The 19,506-nt window shown below is 36.3% G+C and overlaps 5 protein-coding genes across 6 annotated transcripts in view; 4 read left to right on the top strand and 1 right to left on the bottom strand.

Moving 5' to 3' along the window:
* Positions 1–924, top strand: part of LOC119634611 (glycine dehydrogenase (decarboxylating), mitochondrial) — a 4,389-nt gene extending 3,465 nt beyond the window's left edge. The window contains 2 exon segments of the mRNA XM_038028862.1: positions 3–625; positions 698–924. Of these exon segments, the coding sequence (XP_037884790.1) occupies positions 3–625; positions 698–808 (734 nt within the window). The 3' untranslated portion in view covers positions 809–924.
* On the bottom strand, positions 817–6,322 carry LOC119634610 (protein RRP5 homolog). The gene is made up of 6 exons (XM_038028861.1): positions 6,133–6,322; positions 4,226–5,540; positions 3,204–4,149; positions 1,388–3,138; positions 1,163–1,328; positions 817–1,082 (listed from the first exon to the last, which is right to left on the bottom strand). Exons 1-6 carry the CDS (start codon positions 6,205–6,207, stop codon positions 920–922), a joined length of 4,416 nt encoding a protein of 1,471 aa, XP_037884789.1. The 5' UTR covers positions 6,208–6,322; the 3' UTR covers positions 817–919.
* A 346-nt stretch (positions 6,323–6,668) lies between these two features.
* LOC119635032 (exosome complex exonuclease RRP44) lies at positions 6,669–10,769 on the top strand. The gene is made up of 9 exons (XM_038029547.1): positions 6,669–6,782; positions 6,851–7,179; positions 7,733–8,168; positions 8,230–8,805; positions 8,863–9,359; positions 9,427–9,891; positions 9,976–10,179; positions 10,250–10,388; positions 10,449–10,769. The coding sequence occupies exons 1-9, from the start codon at positions 6,705–6,707 to the stop codon at positions 10,728–10,730; spliced, it is 3,006 nt and encodes a 1,001-aa protein (XP_037885475.1). The 5' UTR covers positions 6,669–6,704; the 3' UTR covers positions 10,731–10,769.
* Positions 10,770–11,667: 898 nt separating this feature from the next.
* LOC119634803 (ruvB-like helicase 1) lies at positions 11,668–13,306 on the top strand. The gene is made up of 2 exons (XM_038029191.1): positions 11,668–12,849; positions 12,920–13,306. The coding sequence occupies exons 1-2, from the start codon at positions 11,834–11,836 to the stop codon at positions 13,272–13,274; spliced, it is 1,371 nt and encodes a 456-aa protein (XP_037885119.1). The 5' UTR covers positions 11,668–11,833; the 3' UTR covers positions 13,275–13,306.
* An 842-nt stretch (positions 13,307–14,148) lies between these two features.
* Positions 14,149–19,506, top strand: part of LOC119635015 (STE20-like serine/threonine-protein kinase) — a 40,297-nt gene continuing 34,939 nt past the window's right edge. The window contains exon 1 of one of the 2 annotated variants that reach the window (XM_038029514.1): positions 14,149–14,453. The gene's annotated coding sequence lies outside the window, so the exon portion shown is untranslated. Of the gene's footprint in view, positions 14,458–19,506 lie in introns of both variants that reach the window. The other variant, XM_038029515.1, reaches the window with a different exon arrangement.

Here is a 19,506-nt window from a genome sequence, read left to right as displayed (position 1 = left end):
TTGCATGGGACCTATTGGAGTGAAATCCCATCTGGCGCCTTATTTGCCTGGCCACCCGGTCATTAGTCCGCTAGAAAGCGAAGATGCTAGCTTTGGCGTTGTGTCGGCAGCACCCTTTGGCAGCTCTGCAATTCTACCCATCTCATGGTCATATATTAAACTAATGGGCAGCCGCGGTCTTAAACGCGCTACTCAAGTAGCAATTCTTAACGCCAACTATATGTCAAAGCGCTTAGAGCAACATTATAAAACTTTGTATAAAGAACCGAAAACTGGTCTGGTGGCGCATGAATTCATTTTGGATATACGCGATTTGAAAAAAACTGCCAATATTGAAGCCGTCGACGTAGCCAAACGTCTAATGGACTATGGCTTTCATGCACCAACAATGTCTTTCCCTGTAACCGGAACTCTTATGATAGAACCTACCGAATCAGAAGACAAAGAAGAATTGGATAGATTTTGCGATGCCCTGATATCCATTCGTGCGGAAATTTCCGAAATTGAAGAAGGACGCATGGACAAAAAGGTAAATCCCCTAAAAATGGCTCCACACACCCAAGCGCAGGTCATATCCGAGGACTGGAACAGACCATATAGCCGCGAATTGGGAGCATTCCCTGCGGTGAGTATTACTGCGATCAGATTTTCGCGTAACTTTGAAGTCTAAAAATGTAAATTCTTCTATTGCCATTAGCTCTTTGTGAAACCTGATACAAAAATCTGGCCTACAGTAGCGCGTATCGATGACGCTTACGGAGATAAACATCTCGTTTGCACTTGTCCACCCATTCTTCCTGATATTTGAAATAAGTGTATTAATTAAGATTTTAAAAGCTTTACTTAGTACTTAGATGTGCATTTTGAAATCGAATCGGTGATAACAATGAACGTAAACTAAACTTCAATTTGACTTAAGTTAAAGATGTTGATTTTTCTTAACATAATCAACGGCCAGCTGTTTAACTCTCTGAACATTCGCCTCTGTTCCATAATTTTGCTCAAATTCCAAGTACTTTTTGAATATAGTGCGCATTTTCTTCAACGGTATTTTCTGAATTATCGCGCGCTCTAGGACGTTTCTGTGGAAAAAATAAATAAAAAAAAAAAAAGAAAAAATTTAATGTAAATTAAAAATTCAGTTCCGAAATTCTATACGTACCGAGCACAATCGATAAGATTTTCTTTAATTAATACATCGACATACTGCGACCAAACATCCACTCGTTTGGGATATGAAGTAACGATCTGATCAAGCAGAGTCTGAGCCATTTCACTTCGCCCATATTTTTGGTTCAGATTCGCAAACATAATGATCGTGTTTACATCTGAAAAAAGGAGTGTCAGTTAGTAGAGTGTCAATAGTGTCAGAAGGTATTTTACTTACGTTCTCGCTCTGGCAAACTACTCAATGCCTTATGCAGCAACTGTTGAGCTCTTTCCACCATTCCTATGGCAAATAAGGCGTTAGCAGCGGAACGCCACGCTTCTGGCACAGATTTGAATTTCTTTGTTATGACGCTAACCATTCCGGTAAGTTCTTCATGTTTTTGCAAATCAATTAGTATATCGAGCGCACGTAAGTAAATTTTAATTGGATCATTGTAGGTAAGAGCATCTTTGAAAGTATCATCGAAAGATTCTTTAGACCCGTACCTGAGTTCCAAATTTAAAAGTGCAACCCACATATTTATCTGTTCGTTGGAATTTCTAAAGGAAATAGTTTTCAGAGCTCGTCGGGCGACTGCACGAGATTTGTCAATTTCAAAAGACTGCATATGAAAGACCATATAATTTATCCAGTGTTTACTATTGTCTGGCTCAGACAAAACTAAACGATCAAACTGGTCGACTGTCTCAGGCATATGGTTTGGATCGGCATATTTTTCTTCAATGTTTCGTAAACGGGCTTCTTCTTCGCGTTGTTTTTTAAACTTTTCAGCAGCAGTCAGTTTCTTTTTCTTAGTTGGCTTCTTGTTGTCGTCATTGTCATCGTCGTCATCTTCGCTGTCAGATGGCTCTACAAAGTCGTTACTCTTTGACAGGTCCCAAAAGTCTACGACTCCTGGTAGGGGTTTTATCCTAATTGTTGACGTCATTCTTTCTTTGGTCTTGTTGTTCCGTGCATCATCAGCGAACACGGGAAACCCTGTTTGACTCGAATGGTCATCAAGAGTTGGCGTTTTATCCTCGTAAAATAAAGGCACTTCCTCTTTCATTTTCTTAACTCGTTCTTTAGAATCTGTTCGATATTGCGACCGCTTCTTACTTGCTGCGTCTATGTCCTTCGTTGGACCAGAAACATTACTTTTCATTGGTTCTTTAGTTACTTTTTTCCTTTTACTCAAATCATTTGTGGAAAGCGCACTTCCTTCTTCATTGTTATCTTCGTTTGTTACTTGTTGATCAATTTCACTATTTTGCATTTGATGACAATCATTACTGGATTTGATCGCTTGTTGAGATTTTTTCTTACTTAACGCCGGTTCGCCTTTTTCTAAGGAGTTTTCCATTCTTGCTATTTTCAATGTTGTTGCTTTAACGTTATCTTGCGTTAGTTTGCGTTTTTTAGCTTTGGGCACATGGCACGCCTTATAAATATCATCAGGAACTGCAATTGGCAAAGTCTTATGTATAAACGAAAGTCGATAGAAGCTTCCCTCTGCCACACTGTTCGCGCAGACCTCCTCAAAATCATTGAAATGCAAACGAGCCGGACAGTATATCAGTGGATTATTCAATTTTTTTAGAGAACAAATCAGGATCGTGTCCAGTTTTAGTAACACTTTGGCATTGATTCCAGACTTTCCCACCAGGTTACTCGGTATATTTTGATCATTAGATATGTGATTTATATCCGACGCTTTATTACTCAAATATATTATATTTCTACTATAATCAATCCAAAGGATAATGCAGTTCTGCTGGGTACCGGGTTTTGGAATCTTTGCTTTACCGACTATAGTTGCCTTAACAAGACCTATAACTTCAGTTTTATCTAAAACAAATTCCCAATCTTTTGTGACGTCATTAACACATTGAAACTCTGCAGTAATCTTATCGCCAATGGAAAACTGGGAAATAGTATGCTCGTTCGTTCTCAAAGCAGCTTTTATTGCATCCACCTCTTTCAAGTAACTAATAGGACACGAATAACATATGAGAAGTTATTCCTTTTGGATATTCAACTGATCTGAACTCACCTTTCTACATATTTTGCCGACTCATCCAAGCAATCTTCTAAAACATCGGTTAATTTCGCCGAAACAGAAATTGCTTTAGTAATATTTTCCTTTCCCAGCACCCGGGCGTAAAGAACTTGTTCCGATGAGAGGGTAAGTTTATGCAAATTAAAGGCTTTGACAAGCATCATGTCGGAATGCAATTTAATTGGTTCTTTACAGCCAGCTGTTAGCATACATATCTCTATAACGTTTTCATCGACAACGTTCTTAACGTAGGCTTTTAATATATTTCCTGGTTTAATGTCTTGCCATTTATTGATTGCACTTTGAGCATAGTAACCCGCATCTCTTACACTAAATACATTGCCCGAAATGCAGACAGCTTGCAATGCTTCGCCAATATTATATGTTTTCAGCTTAGCCAACGTCAAATCTCTGAAATCTGATAAAAAAGTTGTGGGCACGAGACCCTTTGCGGTGCATTCGCTGCCGTCTTCACAGTTGTAAACCATTTGAACTTCTAATCCTGATTCCAATACGTGCACAACAGTGACCGGGCATATCTCGCCTGGATTTAGTAGTAAATTGCTTGCGAGGCGTAAAACTAATTGCTCTCCCTTTACCTTAGCAACACGAAATAACATAGTCTGACCTTCCACCAAGCTATCAATTTCATCTGTTGAAGTGTCCTTGTCTTTGTAGAGAATTCCTTTAACTTCCCCGAAAAACTTTACCAAAACAGAAACTCCTTTAGTGATCTTAACAACTGTGCCCATGTAGGTGGCGTTAATCTTTGCCTGAGCCAGTGAGGTTAACAGCCTGCAATTTTTTGCCATATATTCCGGTCGATTGGTAAGATAGATGATATTACGATCAGTGTTTATCCCAACAACTCGGCATTTCATTTTTGTATCACTATCAAGAGTTTTGCTGGTGGCAGCTAAATAAATGTTTTCGATTGCGCCTTAAATAAAAGGAGGATTATTTTCAAGTGTTAATGTTTTTATTCAATAATAATGATAATGATATGTAAGCATTACCTTTCAATTTGCCCACTTTAAGCCTATAACCACCCATTTTAGTGTCCGGTGTTTCCACAATTGCTTTGACAAATTCGCCTGCTTTCACATCTTGCAGTGTAAAGAATTTTTCATTAATCAGGCTTATATCGTCCGTACACGTATATAGGGAATCCATGGCATCGTACTCTAAAATCCTTACTTTGTGTTGCGATTTCTTGACATATTTTGCGAGTAATGCATCCTGATCATAATTGCCTTTATAATTAGCCTTGATTGTTTTGTAAGAAACGACACCTTTAAATTTCTCATTTAAAATGAATATAACGCCGCCAGTCCCGAAATGATGTACTCGGGCGTCTTCGACAATATCGCCTCGTTTCAACAACTCTATCTCCGATGCGCTAGTATTTTCTTCTGACAAATTGCGAAGATTTAAGGTTAAGTAGACAAGTTTCGTTAGCGGCATTACATAAAGTATACGAGCTTTGTGCACGGATCCTATTTGAAAGGTTTCTGGTAACGCGAGAGGACTATCTAGCTGATGCTCGTTAACGTATGCAGTGAACAGCTCGTTCATAATAGTGCCCTGCAAGCCATCTTTAAGCACTTTCTCCACTTGAAATTGCACGATCATGGAAGGCATTAAGTAATCTAAGTTACAATCTCGTTGCTCCTTAATTTTTACTTCTTCAATTAACAGTTCCTTACATATGCAAGTGGAAGCATTTTTATTTGAAGTCATTTTTTTTACTTTAAGTAGTACATGTTGCCCTGTGACATGTTCTTTCTGCGAATTCTCAAATGGTAGAAAGCAACGCAAATTTTTAATGCCCGATTCAATTATATAGCCGTGTTCTTGGACTTCCTCTATAGCACCGCTGAAACTAAAGTCCTTACGTATGTTGCTGTGACGAAGTTCAGAATGAACATTGCTTGGTTTAAGCGTCATCATAATCCAAACGCGTCCCGTGTCGCTGCGTTTTAATTCTTGAACTTTGCCGTACACAACTTGCCCGATTCTATATAGATCTGGAAGTGACTTGACTCCGTCATCTGGCTGAGAATTACTAACTAATCTTTGCAATGATTTAGTGTATGCTTCAGAAATTTCCAAAGTTGAGACTTTTGCTGTTATGCGACCCGGCAGTGACAGTTTAAGATGAAGCTGATCTACTTGCTTGACAACGCCCATGATAAGCATTCCCTCTTGGATGGTATCATAATTCAACAGCTCTGCTGAAAATGTTTCCAAATTCCCATTTTCCGCGTTATTAATATCTCCACTTCCATGGGTTTTACGCTTCTTAGTCCTTTTCTGAACAGCTCCAAATATCTGTTTAAAGGATAATTCATTATTATTATTATTATTATTATTAGAAAAAATATTTAATGAGACAAAGTACTAGATGGGAGGGCTCGAATTTTTTGCCAGTCAAATGAAATGAAATTTTAATGTTTTCCGTATTGCCTTTTCTTTCCTCTCTGATCTTAGAAGAGTGAAGGGGGACCAACATGCATTAGCTTGAGTAGTCCGGTTCGTTTCCACTACATCTTAGCTGTTCTTTCTTAAGTGTGGCAAGAAGAATGACAAGTTTGTCGTACATTTAACAAATCAAGCAGATAAAAGCCATAGTTAATTTATAGTTCTGGGAAATAATGTCCAATATGTTTGACCTTCTTCGAGTCGGCGGGATCTTTTTAAAGGCTAACTCCCGCCAATTTTACTTACCAAAAAAAAAAAGAAATGGATATTGAATTCAAATGGATTAAACCGCTGAGGTTGTGGCTTGCATGTCCATGCGTTTCATCACACTAGCAAAAGGTGAGAACATACATGAACTTTTCTCTTTTTGCGCGATTACGACTTTTTAGAGATTCGTTAATGAGTTTTAATAATGCTTCCAAGATAAATCCTTTCAACTTACGATATTCTCTTTGATTGCCTTTTTGGCGGCATTTGATGTGCCTCCTCTTGGAAAACTTTTTTCCACAATCACCATTTTTATTCGAAAAAAACTATAAAATATTCCAAACAAACACACACCACACGTGTCGCTATATTTACATACAATAATAAATGTCAATCTATTGGGGATTTTGCACAATGATAGTCACCAGCAGCAGTTCTCTATACACAATGCTGCCACCTAATCACAGAAGAGCAAATCATGCGATTTGAGACGAATCTAGCTGTCATTAGGTAAGGCTTAGAGAGCATTTCATAAGAGAAGAAGAAGAATATATGAAAAAAAGGAGGCTTTCGGTCTATACTCTAATTGCACCTTGCCAAAGCGTTGCATGCGATAAAAAAATTGCAAGACATGAGAACTTTTTAGTCATCTATTCATTTTGTCGGAAGCAGTTTGACAGTTTCTTTCAGTGCAGAACCCAAAAACTTTTCCCTCGAATTACCTAATGATATAACGAACTCAGCATACCGCATTTCTGATAGCAACGTTGAAACCAAATTGAGGTTATATTTATATGCTTGGCACAGATGTGTTTAATTGAAATATTTCAAATGCAAACGACCAGGGAATTCACACTTAAAACTAAAAGAGGAAATATTCTAAAGGTAAAAACGTTTTAAATATTTAAATAATAATCGTCAAGTGCAGAGGAAAAATTTCATTGTTTTTTTAGATTGTACGTGAACATTATTTGCGTACGGACTTGGGATGTGGCTCCGATCTATGCAAACAGTGCGAGCATGTTAACGATACTGTTGTACTTCATGCAGATCGTAACGTGAAAAGTGAACTTTTCAATTTCCCGCATTATTTGGTGTTGGATACGAATGTTATACTTCATCAAATCGATGTCCTTGAAGAGGATGCAATTCGCAACGTTATAATATTGACTACGGTTCTAAATGAGGTGAAACATCGTAGTTCAGCTGCGTATAAGCGGCTATTGGATATTATTCAGGATAAATCACGTGGCTTCTATGTTTTTGTGAATGAGCATCATAGGTAAATTAGAATTGTGTTCGAATTTGGCCGGTGTGTTCATATGCCATCAGGAGATTTGTTGATTTACCTTTTCCGCCAGTGAGTATCATCTAGTCTAAGATTAAGAACCTCGCTAATGAAGGGTACAGTATTTGTTGGCGCAACGAATGAAAGTTGAAAAAGTCTAATCTGATCCCTGCTCAACGCAAAAACTGTGGTAGTTTGCAAAAAAACTAAAGCAAAAAATAAATAAAAAAAGATTATTGCCAAAGGTTAAATAGTATCGTCCGTATGGAAACAGTACATGAATTTTAGAACCATTTGTTTGGTATTATCCCGGGAACGAATATTAAAAATTTTGCTATATGTGAAAAAGAAGCTACTTTTTTACAACCGCCTTCGAAAAGTAAAGTAACAGTTGAGTTCAAGCCATATTGAAGTTATTGAAATGTAGCAATAACGGTACCTTAAAAGCTGGTGTCAATACTTCTCATTGTGGTAGTGAGCAATACAGGTCCCGCCAAAAATTGGATTGCAATTTGTTTTAATACTTAAAATTATATAATTTATTTAGAGATACATATGTGGAGCGGAAACCGGGGGAATCGTCAAATGACCGAAATGACCGGGCAATTCGTTTTGCCACCAATTGGTATGATGCGCATTTGCTGATGGCCCAAGAACGAAATGGTTCAAAGAATGAAGCAACAAGAGTCGTGCTTCTGACAGACGACGCGATCAACATGCAACATGCCGAAAAGGATGGAATTCTTGTAGCCAATGTGTACGATTATACAAAAGGTCTTACTGATCATCCCATGCTAATAGATAAATACGCTCAAAAAGACATTGAGAAAGAGAATACATCCCATGCTATATATCCTTCTCATCTCAGTGCTAATGAAATTTTGACTGGTATTCGGAACAAAAGGCTTCTGCAAGGGGCATTTCAAGCTTGTCGCGAAAATTTTCTTGAGGGAACTGTCACAGTTGAAGGATATGAGAAGCCAGTACGTTAAAAGTTCGTAAATGTAAAAATTTTTCGGATATTAATTTCTAATCTCCCAATAGATTCTTATCCAAAGCAGAGAATCATTAAATCGGGCAGTTGATGGCGATATTGTTGCGATTGAACTATTGCCGGAAGAGCAATGGTCCGTCCCAAGTGAAATTGTGCTTGAGGAAACTGAATTAGATGAACAGAGTGACCAGACTAGCGACGGCATTAACAAAACCTTAACGGCTGTTATTGCTACGGCGGCCATTAAAAGTAACAAGCAACCAACTGGCAAAATAGTTGGTATAATTGTGCGCAAAAGACGTCAGTATTGCGGAGTTCTGCAGCCTAGTCTTTTGGCCAATGCAACTCGTCACATATTTATTCCTGCGGATCGTAAAATTCCTCGAGTCCGTATTGAAACCCGCCAAGCTGAAAAATTGAATAATCAACGCATTGTAGTGACTATAGATAGTTGGCCTCGCACTTCCCGCTATCCCCATGGGCACTTCGTTCGATCGCTGGGACCTTTAGGTGATGTGGACACAGAGAATGAAGTCATTCTGTTGGAACATGATGTGCCCCATAGCAAATTTTCTGAAGAAGTTCTTAATTGTCTACCCAAAATGCCTTGGATTATAACTCCTGAAGTAATTTACTTAGTACCTATTACTTATTTTCAGGTTTAAAATTTAACTCAATTCAAGGATTACGCGGCACGTGTAGATCTCCGAGATATTAATATATGCTCAGTAGATCCGCCTGGTTGTACAGATATTGACGATGCTTTACATTGCCGCGAATTATTAAATGGGAACCTGGAAGTTGGTGTACACATAGCCGATGTTAGCCATTTCATTCGGCCTGGAACTGCACTTGATAAAGAAGCTGCCAGTCGCGGTACAACCGTATACCTTGTGGGGAAACGCATTGATATGGTACCAGAGTTGCTGAGTTCAAATCTTTGTTCTCTAGTAGGAGAGCAAGAAAGATTTGCTTTCTCCTGCATTTGGGAAATGGATACGGAAGCTAACATATTAAGTAAAAGATTTCACAAAAGCGTCATCAAATCTAAAGCAGCATTGACCTATGAGCAAGCGCAGATCCTAATAGACGATAGTTCACAAGCTGGAGAAATAGCCAAGTCTCTACGCCACTTAAACAAATTAGCAAAGATTCTTAAAAAACGGCGTATGGACAACGGGTAAATATTGAAATACAAATTAATTTAGTAAAATTGTCGCTCTAAACTGAAATTCAACGTTATGTAGAGCTCTTGTATTAGCTTCGCCGGAAATTCGTTTTCAAGTTGACAGCGAAACTCATGAGCCACTCGAAGTTGAAGCGAAACAATTACGAGATACCAACTCTATGGTAGAAGAATTTATGTTATTGGCCAACATAACAGTTGCTGAACATATACTGTTGGAGTTTCCGCAATGCGCCTTATTACGACGCCATCCAAGACCTCCGCCTGCTAACTTTGATCCCCTTGTCAAAGCAGCACAAAACCAAGGATTCGAAGTGAAAGTCGACAGCGGCTTTGAATTGGCAAATTCTCTCGATACTTGTGTAAAGCCAACGAACGCCTACTTTAACATAATGATACGCATATTGGCTACTCGTTGCATGATGCAAGCACTTTATTTCATTAGTGGCACTTTGCAAAAAGATCAATATTTTCATTATGGTCTAGCAGCTCCCATATATACACATTTCACTTCACCTATACGCAGGTAATGTACATAACGTAATCAAAGTAAAAATCAAATAAGATCAAAGCAGATTAATTGATTACTTGCTTTTGTTATCCTTATTAGATATTCGGACATCATTGTGCATCGACTTTTGGCTGCCTGCATTGGTGCAGATAGCACGTATACAGAGCTCTTGGACAAGCAGCGCAATGAGGAACTTTGTCACAATTTGAATTACCGTCATAAAATGGCGCAGTACGCTTCTCGAGCATCGGTCGCTCTAAATACACATTTATTCTTCCGCGGTAAGGCGCAGGATGAAGAAGGGTAGGTGTCTATAGATAAATATACATTGAAATCCCCATCTTTTAAGTGTAATTTTGTACCTATCTTAAAGCTATGTATTGTTTGTACGTAAAAATGCTTTACAAGTTCTTATACCGAAATTCGGATTAGAAGGAACGATCTATTTGAATTCCCTCAAAGATGACACAAGAAATATCACGAATGGTGCGGTTTTTACATTTAATGAAGAGGTTCGTTTCGATGTAGATTAATTTCTTATATAAAATATGTTACTTAAAATTTGATCTTAGAGTTATACCCAACGTTGTGGAGATGTGGAATTCCATGCTTTTGATCCCGTTACCGTTCGTTTAAGTCTTGATTCCACTAACGTGCAGCATGAAAAATTAATTTTTCAATTAGTGAAACCATACATTAAAGGATTCAGTGTGGAATTAAATGAAGATATTCAGGAAAATGAATCTTCATTAGCAGCTCCTTCCCCGCAAAAAAGGAGTAAAAAGCTGAAGAAACGAAAGAAAAGAGAGAAGACAGAAAACGAAGAAAGCGGGAGAATAAAACACAAGGCTTAATTAATAGTTCCACAGACTCATTGCATTTAATCAACAAATTTTATAAAAAAAGTGAAGCAATTTTTTAAAGTGCTTTCATTTATTTTGTAGATATTGTGGCAAATTTACTTATCGTTCTTCCGCAGAAAAGCCAGGGATACTGCATTATAGTTAAATTTCGCGGGATTTTTCTTTTGTTTTGACGTCGTTAAATAATCGAATGAAGTTTGTTGCAATTATGTGGCGAACCATTTTGAGAGGTCCTAATTTAATGTTTAGGAAGGTTTTCTCAATCGTTGAAAAAATGAAACTCCGATTGTTTAAAAATTTTTAAGATTAATCTGCTGTCCCAAGACTATAAAGTTGTCCTTCGATGTTGAAATATTTTTTCCCTTTCTATTTCCAAGAAGTTTTATTGTTAGAGTTGCATGTCTCCTGCTCGAAAAAGATTTCTGCACCCATATTACGAATAAAAAGTTTTGCATAATCTCCCAAACATTGTTTTAGCAACTCATCTTCTTATAAATGGGCGTGATGCCTGCAAAAGCTTCTACAAGAGAAACATCTTATGATAGAATATTCGTATTAAATTTCAAAACTCTGCAAACGCTGTACGTTCTATTGTGGCCTCAGTTTACATGGTTGCATTTTTACTTGAAAATGTTCTTAAATGAATATTGTCAATATGTTAGAGAAGTTGGAAGCGAAAAAGTAATACTTTGTGAAGAAGCCACATGCCTTTTTCGTTTCGAGGTAAGCCTCGCAAAGAGCTCTGTATCTATTTGCGTGGGTATTCTTTCTTCGGTAACCGAGTAGTCGAATGCGCACGGGAAAATCCTTTCAAATAATATAAACATTTTGCTCTATATTCAGAAACATTCAAAGCATTTATTAAAGCAATAAAAAAACCAATGATTTCTGGAAAACGTTTATTGCATTGAAATTGTAATCTGGCAATGCTCTTTATTTTGACAAGCCGGTAATTAATAGCAAACAAGCTTTTTCGACAGACGTGATATTACGGAAAATTACATATTACCATAGATAATTCGTAGAGGGAAATTTATAGAAATTGTTTAATCGATATAATAGTTTATTGGCTATCATTACGCTGTTTCTTAATCATGAAAATCGAAGAAGTTAAAAGCACAGTCCGCACGCAGCGAATTGCTGCTCATAGCCATGTGAAAGGTCTTGGATTAGACGCAGATGGTGCACCCTTGCCAATTGCAGCGGGTCTTGTTGGACAGAAAACGGCAAGAGAGGCAGCTGGGATTGTGGTAGATTTAATCAAAACGAAGAAAATGGCTGGACGTGCATTATTATTGGCTGGACCGCCTGGAACTGGCAAAACCGCAATAGCTTTAGCGATTGCTCAGGAACTTGGCAATAAAGTACCTTTCTGTCCCATGGTGGGCTCCGAAGTATTTAGCAGTGAAATCAAAAAGACCGAAGTTCTAATGGAAAACTTTCGTCGTTCGATTGGTTTACGTATTCGAGAAACTAAAGAAGTGTACGAAGGTGAGGTGACTGAATTAACTCCGGTTGAAACTGAAAATCCGGTTGGCGGCTATGGAAAAACTATTAGTAATGTAATTATTGGATTAAAAACGGCAAAAGGAACAAAACAGCTTAAGCTCGATCCGAGTATTTTTGAAGCTTTGCAAAAAGAAAAGGTGGAAATTGGGGACGTGATTTACATCGAAGCAAATAGCGGTGCAGTAAAACGCCAAGGTCGAAGCGACACTTTTGCAACTGAATTCGATTTAGAAACTGAGGAATATGTTCCATTGCCCAAAGGTGATGTTCATAAAAAAAAGGAAGTCATACAGGATGTTACCTTGCACGATTTAGATGTGGCTAATGCACGCCCACAAGGCGGCCAAGACGTTCTTTCCATGATGGGTCAGTTAATGAAGCCGAAAAAAACCGAAATTACTGACAAATTGCGTATGGAAATTAACAAAGTAGTTAATAAATACATTGATCAAGGTATTGCAGAATTGGTTCCAGGCGTTCTATTCATCGACGAAATACATATGTTAGATTTAGAAACATTTACTTATTTGCACAAATCACTAGAGTCTCCCATTGCACCAATCGTTATATTTGCTACCAATCGTGGACGCTGCGTTATAAGGTGATTACGAGTTTGTACGAATTTAAAGTTTAAGCGAAACATTTATTTTTGCATTTTCAATGTTTTCTAGAGGAACTACAGATGTAATAGCACCTCATGGCGTACCCCTCGATTTATTGGATCGCTTGTTGATAATACGAACTATGCCATATAGCTCAAATGAAATGGAACAGATTATAAAGTTGCGTGCACAAACCGAAGGACTTCAAATGGAAGAAGCTGCGTTCGTACGTCTTAGCGAAATAGGTAGCACATCGACCTTGCGCTACGCTGTCCAACTTTTGACGCCTGCCAATCAAATGTGCAAGGTCAATGGTCGCACTCAAATCACTAAGGAAAATATCGATGATGTTCACGCTCTATTTTTAGATGCTAAGCGTTCATCTAAGCATCTTTCTGAGAAAAACAATAAATTTATGTTGTAAATTTTCAATTTTAATTTCTGTAATCAAGTTCTTTTGCAACTAAGATATTTCAATAGCAATGATTTAACCTATTTTCTGTAAAAAACCAATATAATATTCATTCCGTAGTAAGCTTTTCTTCGAACCTTTAGCTTGGTCTCGTTTTATCTACCAGATAAACATTTATTTATTGATAAAATAAGTAGTGTTCTTTTTTCTGACGTGAAAAACTAACTAAAATTGTTGCAAAAACGAAAATTGCACGCTTTTCCGTTTCCTGTATTTTTCATTTATTCCTGAAAGCTTTACATTTTCTCACAACTTCTCATAGATGTAAAAATGTGGAATGTATAGAAAGATGCAAAATAATAATTGTTCTTTTTTTATTTTGATATTACCTTATAGTTTTAATTTGTTTTCGAATATCATCATCAATGATTGAGCTTTGGTTTGGAATATATGATAAAAACCAATAGCATTGCCAAAAATCCAATTTATCGAGTTTTCAAAAGTTTTGAATTCGTACACATAAACAGTTTAGTAAGGGGTCGGGTTTGTACAATTTTTCTCAAATAAAGCGTATATTTTTTTTTTATATAATATTCCTCTTTTTCATTTTAGGGTCTCTTTGCTTACAATACTTTATTACAAATTAAGAATGGCAACTCTGCTATATTCCAGTCATTCCAGTCACAAATTTATCAAGTGTTTTATTAGAAAGAGATTAAGAGATTGATTTAGTCCGGCATTTTACTCTTGTGTGGAAGGTTCAATTTTTCGGCTTGTGCGTGGAGAATTTTTTTTTTTTTTGAGTGAAGGCATAGTGCTAAATAATCTGAACAAATGTTTACAATTGATACCCAAAAATCACAAATTAAATATCTAGTGCTGCAAAACGCAATTTGTCAGTGTGTAAATACATGAAAAAATTGTATATATAGCAAAAGATTGTGTAATTTTTATATAAAATGATTTCATAAATATCGTTTATGTTGACGACGTTAAAAATAAGAGCCCGAATAGAATAAGTTTTCTTAAAATGCGCCGCGCCCGCTGTTGACAGAAAAAATTTGAAAAAAAAGAATTTGTATTAAAATTTTCGACTCGAGAGATTCCAGAGCTGCTGCCCACCCACACGTTAACTGCATGTATTAAAGTAACGGTGCTAACGGTGCTACGTTGATTTTTGTTAATGATCGTGTATGTATGTATGATTTTACTACGTATATGTTTGTAAATAAATATGTTTAGGCGAATGACATTACAAGAAAAAATATTACAAACAGTGTTGCCAATTATAGGTCAGAGTGCGTAAAAAATATTGAATGCATTGTAAGTTGCTAGAGATAAGCTTCGAGTCCTTTTATATTATTTATGTATGGTAGGGCGGAGATAATTAGTTTTTGTTGTTCTAGCGTTTCTCTGGCTGCTTTCTATCGCAACTGGAGTTATAATAATTTTTTTTTTTTTTTTGCGATTTGGAATATAATAGGCTCCGTTTATGAATCTGAATTGTTCGAAAGATGTTAGAACGACATGTCTTTTATAAAAAATTTCAGGTTTAACACTTTCAATGGATTATTAAGTAGAGAAATGCTAATAAAAGGATTCTTACATTACATGTAATTTCTTAATCACTATATGTTGTGTCATTCATTCATTCATAATTCTCATAATTTGTAATTAAGTGAAAAGAACAGTCTGTTAAATAAATAGGTTTATTTAAATCGTAGAGAGAGAGAGAGAGAGACGGAGAGAAGCAAAGAAAGAGAAATATGAACAGGAAGAATGCTCAAATAAACAAATGAGAGAGTCAGAATAACAAAAATAACTAAGAGATATATTCGCCTTGAATCACTTACAGTGAGTACGGTATATAAACGTTGCTTAGAATTTTGTGGTGTTTATCAAAGGATTTATCAGAAAATTGTTTACGTAAAAATTTGCAGATATCTTTCTCATTATTCATCGCAAATTTTTTGCAACGATTTTTAAAACATTTCGACATTGTGTTGATATTTGTAAATTACTTTAATGATGGACAGAGAAAATATAGACGGTATATTATAAAAAAATGCGGACTTTTAACCTTCGTGTTCGGTCGTTTAGCGTAAACGTAAGTTTATAAAAAGAAACTAATAATAATTATATTATGACATAAAAAAAAGCATTGCCTCTCCACTCTTTCGAGTTAAAAGCAAATATCTGTTAAATGGTTATAGTTTAACTATAGCGAGCCCACCACATTCAGATTATATGCTCATGTGATCATGGTGATTCCTTTCCCATAGTTCACACAAGTGATTTTTACGAATATTGTAAACAAAATGGCGTAACTCTATGTACATAAGTATATGTATGAAATAAAAATGATATAGAATATAGGCCATTTTCAAAAATTTGTTCAAAAATAATGAAGTTAGTTTGTAGAGCTAACTATATGCATTACATCCTTGCTATTGCGCCAATCTTACTTTAGTCTTTGAGCAGGCAGGAACAGTTTTGCACTTCTTCTTTTCGCAGTAATTCGTGAGAATCATTTATATTTTCCAAAGGAATTAACACAAATACTCATCAAATATGCTACTATAGCCACCATTACGTTTATGTATACCATATCATGTATTCGATGACGACTTGAAATCTTCCGTTGAAATCTTCAACAAATTGATACCAAAAATTTGAAAATAAACTTTCACATGTAGGGCATAGCTTATATTGGTTAAAATATATATCTGTGAACTTAGACGATTATTAGTGATAAGCATTCTATGAAATCATTGTTGGAAATTTCACGGAAATATTTTGGAAGATACTGAGGTAATCACAGCTGCCGCTGCTAACGATTAATGGTTCATAATGCGGTACTGGCATCACCCTCTGAAAGTCTTGTGTCTCCATTTGCAGTCAAATACTTGGCAGACCAATCATAACATCGGTTGCAGAAATGCACCGAAATCGGCCGCTAGAATCATAAAGGGGCAGGCATTCCAATAAGCTTCGGACTCATCATGACTGTATTCGATCTGCCGATGAGCTCTTAACGATATCTGGAAAGACGCAGCGAAACAAAATTCACTCCGCCTGCCGATGTGTAATGTAGTATTAGCAGATTTTTCATAGATATCAAATTTACTTGTCCTAAGAAACTTTCAATCGATACGTGGGCGATCTTTTTACGTAAGTTGCTGACAGCAATAGGTTATTTTAAATAATTTGAATATTATTATGAGGAAAGTATTATTTTCTAAAAGAAACAAATAAAAACACTTCCGACCATTAAACACCCTACAACACCTTGCGTAGTACTCATCTTAATTTATTTTCCTAATAAAATACACGAAATTACGTTCTTTTCCAAGTACGGGGGTACTTTTCATGGTGACTCATACAAGGAAGACATACGCGATCTGAAATCCCGAATTTAATCTTCTTCTCAAAAACTTTATTATTCAGTTGCTTTCGTCATATAGTATCAATAATTAGGCTTTGCTGCCATATAAAGACTTAAGCTTTATTTGAACACCTATAAGGAATGGCGTCCGAAAAGTCGAGCTACATGATCGCAATATGGGCGAAACAAAAAATGTAGACGCATGTGATCCAAATTTACAAAGGCTTACCTTTCGTGGGAATGTAGAAAGCTCGAAACATCAGATCAAACTTTTCACACCAGTGTTGAAATATTATATCTGGGCGATATTTGCAGCCAATAGGTTAAACTCAATAAAAATACGTGGAAGGACGGAGAAATTTAGTAGCAGAATCACCTTCTGGAGTATCGGTATAGTAAAAAGTAGGTCCATCTTAGTATTTGCATGTGTGACACACGTCCGCGCAAACTTAATACACCTTGCAGCACAGGTGTGGCGTAGGGTATAAAAAGCATGTGCGAAAAAAAAAGAAACTAAAACTATTCTATAAATGCTTTCCTAGGTTGTTAAGCTTTTTAAAAAAAACGCGTTATGAAAACAGCAGAAAGTTTTGAATGGATAAATATTTCGTCTTTTTCTAAAGCATCATATCATCTTTCTATACATATACACATATTCATATTCTGTGTGTGTGCATGCTATGCATGTCTATAGATATAAATGCAAGTATGAACATGTATTCCATTTTGCTTGAATGAAAAGCAGTTGCTGCATGATGCATATGAATACGAAAATCCTCTTTGATAAGTGTGCATCTAAGACAGTGTATGTTTGTCTTTCTATACAAGCGAACCGCAGTGGTTTTCATTGAAGTGCAGTCGCACGTGTGTTGAAAGTTTAACGGCATTATAAAGCATTTTTTCGAATGAATGTAATTGTGTTACAGCTTACTACACAGTTTTTCCTAAACTTATGGCAATGATCGCAATGTATAAAGTCAAAGGACTAGATTTCTTTATTTCTACTTAAATGAAACAAAATCTGATAAGTGGTTTGACATCAAATACCCAATCAATTTTCGAAAGTAAATAATAAAAGATTAGTGCATACGCTATGCATAGATATATATATATATATATATATAAAATTATATATATAAAATTTCAAGACAAAAAATCATAAATTCACTTATTAGGAATGGACGTAATACGTGGCGTTTCTAATGCGTGTTGGTGGGCATGGCAAGTGGTATTACGTAACATATGTTATATTTCATTTTTCTTTGAGATACTGAAAATCGATAAAGAGATGATTCTTTTAATAACATTAAAAATGAAGTACACTTCTTTACCTCCCACCATGCCTAAGGCTCGAGATAAAGCTAGTTCTGAGTTATAACGACTTTCCAGAATAAAGCGTTACCTAGGGTGTGGGCGAAAAAGTGGGCCGATCCGAACCATTTTCATTAACGTTCGTCCTTTAGCCAAAGTACGTCTATGTACCGAATTTTATCAAAATATCACAAAAGTTGCGGCCTGCAGAACTTCAGACGAACGGACGGCCAGACTCAGATCGGCTTAAATCGATTTAGAAAATGATTGGGAACCGATCGATATAACAAAAGGTGGGTCTATCTTAAACCCTTCTGGGTGTTAAGTACGTCCGCACTTATGCTGTAGCACAAGCAGTGTAAGGTATAAATATACAGATTTTTGATTTGACGCTTGTCGTCAACCGTGACAAAATAGGAATCAAGCAATGTAAATGTCATTCTAGGTGTAGGTCCAAAAACGGGTTAAACAGCGGTAGATGACTTAAACGTCTAGCATACGTTTAGGCAGCAAATATTTATTAAATGTTAAAAATGTGTATATAAAAAACAGTAGGTTGATGTTTGGCCGTCGAAGCCATTATACTCACGCCATATATACCGCCACCACATTCTTTATATCAAGTATTTAGAGCTTTTTACATACATACATATTATCATAGTATCAGATTTCAGTGACCTATTGTGTTGTGTGTGTATTGAAAAACCTCTTAAAAGCGCATCGTTACAACAGAAATGAAAAAGCAAGCAAAACTTTATTGAAAAAGGTTTGTGTTATGAACAGATTTATATTTACTTATCTAGACTTTATCGATTTCGGATGAATTGTTGTTAGATATAAAATATTAAATTATGGGCGAGATGCTGCATAGGCAGAGATTTACTTTCAACTGTAGCAGATGTCAAGCGCTTAAGTTATAGTTTGATTTGGTTATAAAATAATCCTTTAGCCAATTTACGATGAATTTGCCAAAGTTTATTAAATGCAGTTATAGGCCAATTCTCGTAACACCGTCAAGCTGATATACTACTAGGTTTTGGTTGAAAATGGTATAATAATAACTTATCTGTCGCACACTCATTTATATTTACTTTTTTATGAGTGTCTATCTTTACTTCTAGTGTCACTCTTCATGTATCATGTAGGCGTTTCAAATATTTTGTTGTAGAGACATTCAATTTCAATGAGTCAAGCGTTTGTTGTTTTACCTGCAAATGTTTTGAAATGTAATCGTTATTAGTAGTTGTAGCAATAGTAATAATGGGCAGGGGCATATTCCTCTTATCAAAAGGTTGGCAACACTCGAAAGAAAATCATTTCTTAGTTAATATCGAATTCTGAATCGATGTGTCTGCCCGTGCGTCTGTCTGCGGTAATTAATACCTGCGTGCATGTTGATATTGAAACTGAGCCAAATCGGTTAACGCACATGCATAACGCGCAGCATAGACTGAACACATTCACAGTCGTCGTCTCTTTTAAAAGCACAGAAGTTTGGGTTTTTGCTCATTATTCATAAACTACAGCAAGTTTACCGGCGAAACTATC

This window comes from Glossina fuscipes, unplaced genomic scaffold (genome assembly GCF_014805625.2).
Source record: "Glossina fuscipes isolate IAEA_lab_2018 unplaced genomic scaffold, Yale_Gfus_2 3, whole genome shotgun sequence".
Taxonomy (NCBI): domain Eukaryota; kingdom Metazoa; phylum Arthropoda; class Insecta; order Diptera; family Glossinidae; genus Glossina; species Glossina fuscipes.
Note: the sequence above shows the minus strand (reverse complement) of the source record. Positions and strands in the feature narration are given on the sequence as shown.

Excerpts from the sequence above, each read along its gene's own strand:
- LOC119634610 (XM_038028861.1), bottom strand. The coding sequence starts at position 6,207 with ATGGTGATTGTGGAAAAAAGTTTTCCAAGAGGAGGCACATCAAATGCC. Across the intron at positions 3,139-3,203 it reads TCGGCAAAATATGTAGAAAG|TTACTTGAAAGAGGTGGATG; the intron begins GTGAGTTCAGAT and ends GTGTCCTATTAG. Across the intron at positions 1,083-1,162 it reads AATCTTATCGATTGTGCTCG|AAACGTCCTAGAGCGCGCGA; the intron begins GTACGTATAGAA and ends TTTTTTCCACAG.
- LOC119635032 (XM_038029547.1), top strand. The coding sequence starts at position 6,705 with ATGTGTTTAATTGAAATATTTCAAATGCAAACGACCAGGGAATTCACA. Across the intron at positions 8,169-8,229 it reads TTGAAGGATATGAGAAGCCA|ATTCTTATCCAAAGCAGAGA; the intron begins GTACGTTAAAAG and ends ATCTCCCAATAG. Across the intron at positions 9,892-9,975 it reads TTCACTTCACCTATACGCAG|ATATTCGGACATCATTGTGC; the intron begins GTAATGTACATA and ends TATCCTTATTAG.
- LOC119634803 (XM_038029191.1), top strand. The coding sequence starts at position 11,834 with ATGAAAATCGAAGAAGTTAAAAGCACAGTCCGCACGCAGCGAATTGCT. Across the intron at positions 12,850-12,919 it reads CGTGGACGCTGCGTTATAAG|AGGAACTACAGATGTAATAG; the intron begins GTGATTACGAGT and ends AATGTTTTCTAG.